The sequence below is a fragment of the Pteropus medius genome, unplaced genomic scaffold (genome assembly GCF_902729225.1).
Source record: "Pteropus medius unplaced genomic scaffold, Ma_sr-lr_union100, whole genome shotgun sequence".
Lineage (NCBI taxonomy): Eukaryota > Metazoa > Chordata > Mammalia > Chiroptera > Pteropodidae > Pteropus > Pteropus medius.
Window position 1 is genome coordinate 1,989,840 of NW_024351733.1, and position 12,182 is coordinate 2,002,021.

Genomic DNA, 12,182 nt, shown 5'->3' on the forward strand with positions numbered 1-12,182 from the left:
AGATGGTGCTGTAGTTTATGTCTAATGGGTATGATTTTCTCTGCTGGAAGCTAAATTTATCACAAATAATCCATTAACAGATATATTACATGCCATTTTACCTGATGCATACTGACACTGTCACTAGCAAGTTTACTAGAAGAACTTCTAATATATTTTAGAAAAAAAAGAAAAAAAACTCCAAATACTACTTTGTAATAATTAAGTGGCTAATATTGTTGAATTCATTGATTTATGTTAGCACATTTCCTTTGACTATCTAGCATTGCTATTTCAGTGCTATGGCTTCTGTCATAAACTAACATAATTCAAAAGAAATAGAGAGTAAAATTATAAAAAAATGAAAACCAGTTAATATTACGTTGAAAGCAGTAACATTTTTTATTGACATTTCTGAAGAAAAACTGAAAACTCACTGTGAGTCGCATAGGAGTACATGATCATTTTAATACTGTAGTAAAATGTTCATTGCCTACTTCTTACTCATGCACAGCATGACCTTTTTGAAAAAAAAATGATAGATTAAACAAATTTTTGGAAAATGAGCTGGGTCTCCAAGTCACCTAGGAGCAGGTGGATTTTGTCATGCTGCTAATTACTTTTGTATTATCTAAATTGTATTTTATTTCCTGAGTGGATCAATTCAAACAGATAGCATCGAGTAAAGTAGAAATTATGATGAGGCTTGTCTTAGATGCTGAATATAAATGTAAAAAATATGAGTTACGAACATTTTTTTCTAGCTCTAATTCTATACAGAATAAAGCAACATGTCCATATTTTGAGGTACTTCTAATTGTTTTTTGAATTGTATAAAATCATTTTATTTTGTTATTTTTTTGAGGCAAAATTAATATATAACATTAGTTTCAGATCTACAACATAATAATTAAATCTTTGTATACACTACAAAATAATCATATTACATCTAGTTACCATCTACCTAGTTTTAAAGATCCAATAGCTATGGGAAAATAATTCTCTAATTTATGAGAAAGTTAAAAATGTTGAAATTTTAGGCTCTGAAGTGCATCATAATGCAGTTGAAATAAATGATACTTTTTTGTGTGTGTTAAAACACTCTATTTGCATAGAAATTATCTTAGTGTACACTTTTTCATCTAAAAACCATTGGTACTTGGTTTATGATACATATTGAAATAGTGTGTGTACCTAGACCTTAGTGACATGCTAAAGATCTGGCAGTTCTTGCTCAGAGAATATTACAATTTTATTTTTCTTTTATATTTTATTTATTATGGTGACATTCATTAACAAAATCCAATAAGTTTCAAGTGTACAGTTCAACAATGATTTATATGTGTTGCATTGTGTGTTTGCCAACTATAGTTAGATGTCTTTCCATCACCACACCTTTACCCCCCCATCTACCTCCCTCCCCCTCTCCGCACCCACCTCTGATAACCACTGATCTACTGTCCATGTCCATGAAGTCTCTGTCATGTTTGTTGCTTTTATATTTATATCTCGCATATAGGTGATATCATGTGGTTTTCAATTTTTTCTGTTTGGCTTATTTCGCTTAGCATGATTATCTCGAGGTCCATCCATGTTGTCGCAAATGGCAGTATTTCATCTCTTCTTATGGTTGAGTAATATTCTATTGTATGTATGTATCACAACTTCTTTATCCAGTCATCTGTTGTAGGACACTTTGGTTGCTTCCATGTCTTGCCCACCATGAATAATGCTGCTATGAACATCGGTGTGCATATACAATTTTCTTACTAGAATAGTTTAGAGATATAGTCACTTTAAATACTTTGTAATGATAATCCAGATAATTATTAAATTCCACATGTGGATATAATTTGTCACTAACAATTCACCAATAATTTTCTTCTACAATCAGGATATGAACAATTCTAATTATACAGGATCACTTCAAATAGGGGTATTTGGGGGCATTCTATTTAGTAGTCAGACTTTTATTCTGTGAGGGGGATGTATTTTCCAACCTAAGAAAGATACATATTTTACATATTATCAATGCAAAATCCTATCTAATTCTATATTTATGTCTTTTCTACGTTAGATTTCCTGTGCAGACATTTTAATTAGTGGTACAATAACTGCTTCAGACTTCTTATAAATATCTTTGTTTTTCAATGTAAGGTGAAAAGAAAGCATGACTGAAGTAATCTAGAGACAAACAAAAAGAGAAGTGCTTATTTCATGATAAGCAGAAGCAGAAAGAGTGTCTTTTATAACTAGTACACATAGGAGACTCAAAATCAGATACTTTCCTCAGTCATTCTTGTCATTTTTAATGGAATTCAGTTAACCACTAATTGTTTGCTGATGTTGTGGTGGGTTGTCTCTTCCCCAGGTACTGGGAGATCGATGGGCAAACATCTGTAGGTGGACAGAAGATCGCTGGGTTCTTTTACAAGACATCCTTCTAAAGTGGCAACGTTTTACTGAAGAACAGGTGAGTCATGTGGGGAAAATTTTATCAGTGAAAGACATGGAGAGATGTTAAATGAATAAATGCAAAAATGTGATGGTCTACTTTAATAATTACTTAATTCCTTTTTGGGAATTGTCCGTTTTCTTCCAGTGCCTTTTTAGTACATGGCTTTCAGAAAAAGAAGATGCAGTGAGCAAGATTCACACGACTGGCTTTAAAGATCAAAGTGAAATGTTAACAAGTCTTCAAAAACTGGCTGTATGTATTGTGTTAGTTTACAGTAGTATTTTTTTAATCCTATAGTCTATATTAACACCATTTTTTTCATCTTTCTATTCTTTCAAATCTTAAACCAAATGTTCATTGCTATTGCTTAAGTCAATCTATTAAATTATATCACATTGTTACTTTTCTTAATTAAAATAGGGAAAGCTATATTGTCTTGGGTTGGGCTACTCTAACAAAATACCATAGACTGGGTGCCTTAAACAACAGACATTTATTTCTCACAGTTTTGGAAGCTGGGAAATCCAAGATCAAGGTGCCGACAGATTTGGTTCTTGGTGAGGCCCTTTTCCTGGCTTCCAGACAACACCTTCTTGCTGTATCCTCACATGGTAGAGATGGAGGTGCCTCTTCCTCTTCTTAAAAGGGAACTAATGGGATCTCAACTGTCATGACCTCAACTAAGCCTAAATACTTCCCCAAAGCCCTACCTCCTAATGTTATCACATTGGGGTTTAGGCCTTCAATGTGTGAATTTTGGAAGGATACAAACATTAATTCCATAAGATATAGGTAGATTTTCAACTTTGTTTTTCCAGACAAAATTATACTCTTAAAGAAATATAGCATACCTGGAATAAGACTACAGTTAAAATTAAAAAATGTAACACTAAGAAGTACATGTGAGTGTTCCATAAAGTTCTAAACAGCATGATTCTAAAGCAATAGACTAAAATAGATTGTCTGAGAAATATGAGAAGTATAGAGTGATTATCCTCACATATAAGGAGCTTATACTCTAGTTTGGGAAGCAAAGAAAAAACATTAAAGCAAACCAAATGGCATTAACTTTGAGAAATGAGGGAACTTTGCTAGTACAAAGACAATCAGGAAAGTCTTCATTGAGATGATTCAGTTTGAGTTGAACCTTACAGAATAGGAAACAAATTCTAAAACTTCTCTTTCACTGTGAATCTTTTTATTTTCTAGTAAAGGAGAAGCCAATCTAATAATAAGCTTTATTTTTCAAGTCAAATATTCCATAATTAGGATTTCTTTTTTATTTTTGATCAATTCTATTAAGTGATGACTTGATGTTACTATTTCATAATTTTACCTAAGTGAATCTATTTATATCTGTATCAATATTATATATTACACTTAATAATGAAATCATTTACTTAATCTTAAATAATTTTCCTCTGTTAAATTTGTACCATTTTACAAATATTTATGTCATATATTTTTGTTCCATAATTACTAACCTTTAAGCTTTTTTATTTAAAATAGATTCACTTATATATTCCTGGTTATTATAAGCTAGCCTGTTATTGTTAAGAAATCATTTCTCAAAGAATATATGCCTTCTTGAGTGATGATATGACTTGAGAGGTTTCTGAAAAGTAATCTATATATATATTGGCAGAATGTAGAAATATCAGAGATATATTTGTAGTTTTGTTCTATAGCTAATGGGGAGCCATTGAGAGTTTGATAACAATCATATTTGCATTTTTGGAATTCTCTTTGGTAATGAGACTTTTGGTAGTAAGGAGACAAAATAGAAGAACTGAACTAAGTAGCATCGTGCATAAAGAGGAAGAGAGAGAGAAAGTTATTTCAGAAGAGGAAATCAAGGCTTAGGAAAAAACACATGACATGTATACAAAGTGTCATAGGACATTAGTAGCAGAGTTAAAATGAGCACTGAGACATTCAGACTCAGGTCTAGGCCTTCTAAGCTATTTCAAAACTTGTCACATTGTTTGATTTCTTGACAAAAAAAAATAACTGTAATTGAGAACTGTCATTTTGAACAATCATATGCCACTCTGTTGACATTTTTTGTGTGTAAAAGACTTTACTAGCCTCAGGGCTGTTACAATCCTCTCTTAGCAAAGTCTCAATAATTTTCCAATATGATTAAAATTCAAATTATGTCACCTTACTCGTGAACAAAGTGAAAATATATTATGGATAAGTCTTACCGTTTGATAGTTTAAACCAATTAACAAAACCTGACAGCTGGTCTAGAATTTGAGGTAAAATTCCCCTGCTGACTCAGGCAGTGAATAAGAATTTAATGTTCATTAAAATATGTCACAATCTGAGACCCAAAACAGGTACCATCTGTCACCAGTTTCTGCGACATACCTAGGTATATATACAGTGTGCTAAAACTCTTTTTTATTTACAATCAGTATAATTTGTTTTGAAATGTTATCACTAACAACCCATGGGATTTTCTTCTACTTTTTATTTGAAGTAGGATATGAGGGGTCAAGTATTTCATTTCCTCTAGATCTGTAGTTTTAGCTAAATCATGGAGGTCTATTATTTTTTGTGATCAAAACTGAATTTTTATTTGTGGTAAAGGATAGAAGAAAAAGGAGAGAAGAAACTGTACTCCTTATGAGGAAAATTCTAAGACCTATAGAATCATGTAGGCTATCAGGGGAAGGCCCAAATCTGCAAGAGGGATGTTTCTGGGGAAGTCTGCAACACGTGGCAAAGGACTGGTGGTGTTTGCCAGGGAAGGACAACTCTGGGAAGCTTGGCAATCCAAGAAAATGTAATGTACAGGGACTATAGGAGTCCTGTGGAATTGACGGCACTCCCAGGTGGCTTTGGGATCAGATGGCAAGGACAGAATGCTTATGGGAGCTCAGCAAGTCCCAGTTGATGGTGCATTTTTACCAGGACTTGCTACCTTGACCTCGACTCCTGTGCTCATTCTCAATGAATTCATCCAGGTAGAATTAATGTTCTTGAAGTGTGGACCCTGGAACAGGAGCATCAGCATCACCTGGGAACTTGTTAGATGCAAATTCTTAGGCCTCACTTCAGACCTATTGACACAATCTCTGGAAGTATGGTTCAGCAATCTGCATTTTAACAAGCCCTCCAGGAGATTCTGATGTTCCCTCAAGCTAAGAACATTTCCGCGCCGCGCCCCTCCCCAAATGGATCAGTCTACCTAAGTATAACAAGAGGTGATTAGAATAAATTAAAGTACTTCTCACATATAGATAAGTAACTACACATAAAATAGGTACAAAATTTAATTGTGCCAGTGTAAGAGAAATTGCCCTAGCATTATTCTCTGAAGAATACTTCAGATGAGAATAGGGTGAAGATTTCCTGGTCCTTTTGTAAGTGTACATTCTTTTTTTCACTTCAAATCATCTAGCCTTATCCAGATAAAGCATGCCTATTCTGTCTTCCTGAGCAGCTTATCTGTCTCTTGCCTGTCTCTGCTACTGGCCCAATCTGATTTATTGATTGTACCTTCTTGCCTACCTTGGGTAGGTACAGGTGTCTGGCTTCTAAGAAAATAAAATATATTTCTTCTTTTAAGATCCGAGCTGACCTCTGCCTTGTACAAGTTTTCTAGAACTTCCTTTTGCCTCCTGAGTTTTATAGAGATCTGTGGGTCTCTGGTACTCATGACCTACGATCGAGACCTATGATCAGGTTTTGATAGGCAGAAAGATATCTTTTTTATACTCTTATAATTACTAACAGTTAAATCATAGTTATTTAATATGCATACATGAAATTCACGCTGAAAAGAATTGCTGTCCAAGGATAGATGGGAGGAGGTAATTCATTACTGTGATTCAGTGTGTCTGGTACCAGCCAGGATTTCCTGCCTTCTCCTTCTGTTGGTTATGGTAGGAGAGCCATTCAAGGACTGGAAGATAATGGGGAGAGAGAAAGATCAAGAGCAAACAAGAGGAAACAAATTAAGGTAGAACACCTAACCTGGCATCACCTCTTTGTAAAAGCAGATCTAGAATTTACTAGATGGAAGCTTTTATTAGCACAGTGTTTTTGTCATATAGATTTAAGTAAAAATATATTGATTTGATAAGTCCTCAATTTTATAATAATGTTTTTAATTTACCATGAGAGCATGTTTCCTAATAGTATTTAATTATGACTTTCTCCTTTATTTTTGTAATGCTCACCAAATGCTTCTTCATTTGGTTTAAAGTGAACACAGGAGGCTTAGTTTCATTTGCCACTAAATCTCTTTGGATATCCAATTAGTTTTATAGATCATCTAAGAAAAGCTGTTTAGGTAACATGAGGTTGCCCATATATTTCCAGTGCAAATTGTTTCCTCTTCTTTAAACATAACTCTCAGCCCTCATTCTGAATTATTTCCAAGTCATTACACATTTAGTTTAAATAATGGGTACACCCCTAAGCCTTACATGTAGAGAGAGCTTTTCAAAAATAATTCCTTAAGCTCTGAGATAGATGGTAAGCCAAAGAGGATTGATTGTATTTATATCTTTCTATTTTTAAGTATATATCTTTATTTCAATCATGTCTTTTTCTAAAAAGAACTCGAGATGGCTTACGACAAAATAAATGCATGCCAAAAGTTAATTTAAAAAAAAAAGGAAAATGAGACATCATAAAGAAGTAGAGGAGTCTACATTGACAAGTCAAATGTAGGTCCTAGGACGTAGTTCCATAGTGTAGTGGTTAGCACATCTGCTGTATACGCAAAGAGTCCTGGGTTCATGCCCCAGTGGAGCCACGGTGCATGGTCTACGGCCATGCCACCCTGAACAAGCCCAATGTCTGATCTTGGAAGCTAATCAGGGTCAGGCCTGGTTAGTACTTGGATGGGAGGCTACCTAGGAAGACCAGGCATAAGTAATAATAAGTAATAAAAAAAAAAAAGAAGAAAATGTTGGTTTACTACTTATCCAAATATGCACTTAAATTTAATAGAAAGTGAACGTATGAATTAAACAAACATAATCAATGTATAAAACCTATCACTAAATTCCCATGCTGAGAATTTTATTTTGATATGATTTCAACTTACATATCTTAGCTTATATTTTGGTCTATTGCATCCTTTCAAACTTAGAAAAATAGTGAAAAAAGTTAATTATTGAAGAAAAATTAAAACTAAACTTCAAAACTTGCTTTTATTCCTTAAAAATGATGAGCAGTTAGATGACACTATGAGGTATACCAGGTGAAGTAGATTTTGAATAAAGGATGAACTAATTGAGGAGACGCCAGAGCTTTCTTCAGTTTAGAGCTATCAATGCAGGTGGCATGCCAAAATGAGATACATAAAGTGTCGTTTGCAGGGGATGTGTATTGATTTCTCTGTGTAGATGACACTTCGGTTCACAAGCAATTGGTGCATCTGTTTCATGACAATTTCTTTACTATATGCAATATGTAATGTTAGTCCTTCTTAAGTAAATTTGCATTTGTTTTGGAAAGACAGGTCTCACAGCTTGGTTTATGTTCATTGTACTTGCTACTGCCAGAAAGAGAGGATTGTAGTGGGGCTACAAAATAATTCTCTACTTTCTTTCCTCTTGTTCTGTGTTTATAAGTCAGGGATTTGTATTTAGGAGCTGGAAATTACATTTCCCAAAGTGCGGGGTAACCTTAATGGGTAAAGTGAAGGAATAAACTCTCTTGATCTACTGATTTCACACAAGCCACTTTGTTTCTTTATTTTATATCAACCGAAGGGTATGTGCAACCATCCATAACTCTCAGGAACTTTGGGAATATGAATGATATAACAATTACTTCATATATACACTCATGTTTAGAAAACATACAAGTGATTCCAAAAGATTTGTCTCATACTCAGTTACTTAAGTTCTGTTACTTAATGGACTTTAAACTTAAGTTTAGAAGATAATTACTCAAATAGCCAAATATAATTGAATAACAGATGCTAAAAATTTAAGTCAGTAAACTTCATAACAAGGTTTTTATATCCAAATAATGAAAGGAATATAAAAATTGTGGAAATAAGTAATGTTGCAAATTTATCCACATAATCACAGCATTTCAGAATTAGCCACGTTCATCTCAATTCACCATGTTCTCTTCCGTACTCCTGGCATGTGGAATTTCACTTGAATTTTATCAGGAATTAAGAGGAAATTCACTAATATTCAAGAACCATGCCTTCCACTCATCTGTTAAATATTAAAAAGTAATTTCCATATGTTGATCTTGCTCTTGCCTTTTGAAGCAAGGCTACTTTTTTACTTGGCAGATCTTCAAATATTTTAAAGTAGCTTTTAAGTTCCTCTACTAGGTGTTTATTTCTGACTTTTATTTTTTATTTTTCAAGCTTCTTGGAAAGATTATTGGCATTTTAATTTTCTACTTATATTTTTATGGGCTCTTGGTCCTTTGTAGACATGATTGTAATCATATCTATTCCAATGAGAAAATAAATGCAAAAGCAAATTGAACTGTAGTGTTTTATGAAATGTAACCTAGGCTTATTCTGTGTCCCTCCTTGTTTTAACAGGCTTTAAAAACAGATCTAGAAAAGAAAAAGCAAACCATGGACAAACTCTGCTCACTTAACCAAGATCTTCTTTCAACACTCAAAAATACAACAGTAACCCAAAAGATGGAAACATGGCTGGACAACTTTGCCCAGCGCTGGGATAATTTAGTCCAAAAACTTGAAAAGAGTTCAGCACAGGTTAGTGATCCTAATTTTCCTGCAATAAATGTTCCTTGAGATTTTTGAAATCTTCATTAAGAGAGCTATACTATATATCCCTACAAAGTATGCCAGTGGGTTAGTCCTTGCCAGGTATTCAGTTGAATATAAACATGGTTCTCATGGTTATTTTGATATTGGAGAATCTGAGAGAGGTGGAGGAGTGCTAATTGACTGAGCTAGTTACTGCTTTAGAGTGTAATTCTTTCCACTTCAATGGGAATGGGCATCTGAGTAACTGAGAGCAGTCAGACAAAATGCTAGGGAACTGTGTCATCACAATCTAACCCCAAAGCATAGATTCCTAGAACCATGACGACCATTAGTTGATCCTTACGTTTCACATGTGAGAAAATGAAACTTAGGGAGGAAAAGTGAATTGTCCAAGGAGATAAGAGCAGGCTGCGGTCCAGGTCCTTTGATTTCACTAAAGACTCCTTTCTATTAGTGTAAGTGAGAATCTAACCATTCATTGGACTTCCTTTCTGCCACAGATTGTTGATTCATAAAATCGTCAATGTGGCTTAGTTACACTAACACGTATTGGCTGTAGATTAGGCAAACATCTCAGTTATACTTGTACTGTCATAGCGTGTTTTTATGTTAAGAGTTTTCAAAGTTTTGATAATTTAAAGAAAATGGAATATTTTTAGTATATGTGTTGCCAAAGCGAGCACTAAAAATGGAGTATTTTTAAAGTGGCAACTTTTATTATTTGATGTCGTTAGATAGTGGAATCATGGGTGGTCATTTGAAATATCAACACTGTTTATATTAGTATTTAACATATTCTGCCTTATTGTTTTACATTATAGAGGCTAGCTTTTACTAATTGGCCACAATTTATAGCTCAGTGTACCAGGCACACATCTCTATTACAGCAACGACTACATTCAAAATCTTTAGGCATGTACCTCTGTTGTGAGACAGTGCGGGGAATTTGTTTTTTTGAGACTTGACATCTGATAAATAGCACTTAGGAAATTTTGTTGAAAGATGAAGAAATGAAGGTTAAAATATTGCTTTGGAAATACAATTTAAGAAAATATGATCAGCCAACATATATGATTTTAATGACAGTTCAAGCTTCCTTTTAAAATGAAATTCATATTTAAAATTTTTTGTTTTAAATTTAAGATTTGAAGGAGTATAAATTGTAGTCATTTCCCATGCAATCATTGGGCGATAATAAAAATTCCATTTGTTTTCCACTGAATATGTTTTAGTAGTTACTTGATCTAATAGTGATTTTAATACCAGACCATGATTCCTCTTATTATATGTGATCTGGCCATGACTACTTTGCAATACCATTGACATCTGTGTAATAAATACATAGGCATTAAAAATTTTGATACTTTTTAAACCAAGAATGATATCATTCCAATATGTACCCATTGTTGCCATAGATTATTGTTGCTAAAAATAATAATTACCATGTTAAGAAGGATTGGCAATATTTGATAAAGGTGTTTTGCAATGCATCCCTTTAAAGGAATATCTTTATCAAGATGTAATTTAACAATAGGTCACTGTCTCCTTCACCTGCATTATATGCAGTGGTTTTCAAGCTTAAGTCTACATAATAATCACCTGGGAAACTAGTTAAAATGCATAGTCCTAGACTCTGTGCTCAGAAAAATCTCATTCAGTGGGCCAGTAATCTGCATGCAGTTTTTGATATAGTCTGCTGACTATATATATATATATATATATATATATATAAACAACATTGAATTAGCAAGATAATGACATGTGCCAATTCTCACATTCTGGTTTTCCACACTGCTGCCTTCAGTGGGGACAATAGAAACCTTTCTAGCAATGCAATATTTAAATATATGTATTCCCTTGGAATGAGACTATTTTCTGAAGATGGTTGTACATTTCACCAAAATGTTACTGATTTGATTATGCTAGATAGGAAAAAATCTTAGAAGCCTTATTGTTAATGGCCTAGAAGTTTTGAGACCACCACCTAGGGCAACTTACTTATTAACCTCTTATTTTTGAATTTTTCAAATTCCATAATAAAACAGTACTAGCTCTGGTTTGTATAGTTCTTTATAAAATGATGTCTGACATACATTACAACATGTACCTACTCTACTTGCTGAGTGGGATGTGATGAGGATAAAATAAAGCCATAGACATGAAAGCATTCTGAAGGGGAAAAAAGATGTTCTTGATATGCAAGGCATACTGTTTACTGAGTCTAGAGGGCTTGCTGTGGTTCCCTATGAGTTATTTTTAGTTTTATTTTCAAACAGTTGTACACTCCTATACTAGACTAAAAGCAGAGAAATGGACTTACATTAGGCAAATTGCTTCCTTGGAACATTAAGGTTGAGCTTCTCTTATGCTCACATTTCAATATTTGCTCATTGGCTTTGTCCAACAGCACACTATCATAGGCCCAATCCAAATCTTTGCTGGAGTTTTAGGGCTCTTAGAAAGACAAAAATAAAGCTACCTGGGAAAAGAGGAATTAATAGGAGATAGAGCAAAGAAATGGTATCTTATAACTAAAAAAGACATTGATTTCCTTTCTTGAATGGCAGATTAAACTTTATCAAAATTACATAAGAAGAATTCCAAGAATGTTGAGGGTAAGGTTTCGACTTTGAAGATCAAAGCACTCTTGTTTGCATATTTTCCAGCATGTTTAAGGGGGCGAAAAATCAGCCCTATTAATGACTGGATATACTAAATCTTTTAAAATTTTTTTTAACTGATTGGTACTACAAAGAATGAGCAAAATTCCGGTGATGGTTAAAATCCGGTAAGTTACAGGAATTGTGACTGAGATGACAAGGCATCTGATTGTGCTCATATAAAGAACACTGTGTACCTGAAATTTTCACTGCTATTCAGGTCAAAGCTTTGAGGGATTTTGACCTCATGAAACAGTAACATGGCAAGAGATCAAAATGTGAAAAAAAAAAATCAACTGTGAGGGCTGTTACCTTGCATTACAAAGTCAGGTTTGGCTTAAATAATACCTGGACA

General features: G+C 33.7%; 1 protein-coding gene across 1 annotated transcript in view; it reads left to right on the forward strand.

Annotated features, from left to right (window-relative positions):
- The window catches only part of DMD (dystrophin), a 1,897,222-nt gene that overhangs the window by 565,737 nt on the left and 1,319,303 nt on the right, over positions 1-12,182 (forward strand). Inside the window, 3 exon segments of the mRNA XM_039846417.1 lie at positions 2,351-2,452; positions 2,582-2,689; positions 8,973-9,152. Coding sequence (XP_039702351.1) covers positions 2,351-2,452; positions 2,582-2,689; positions 8,973-9,152 — 390 coding nt within the window.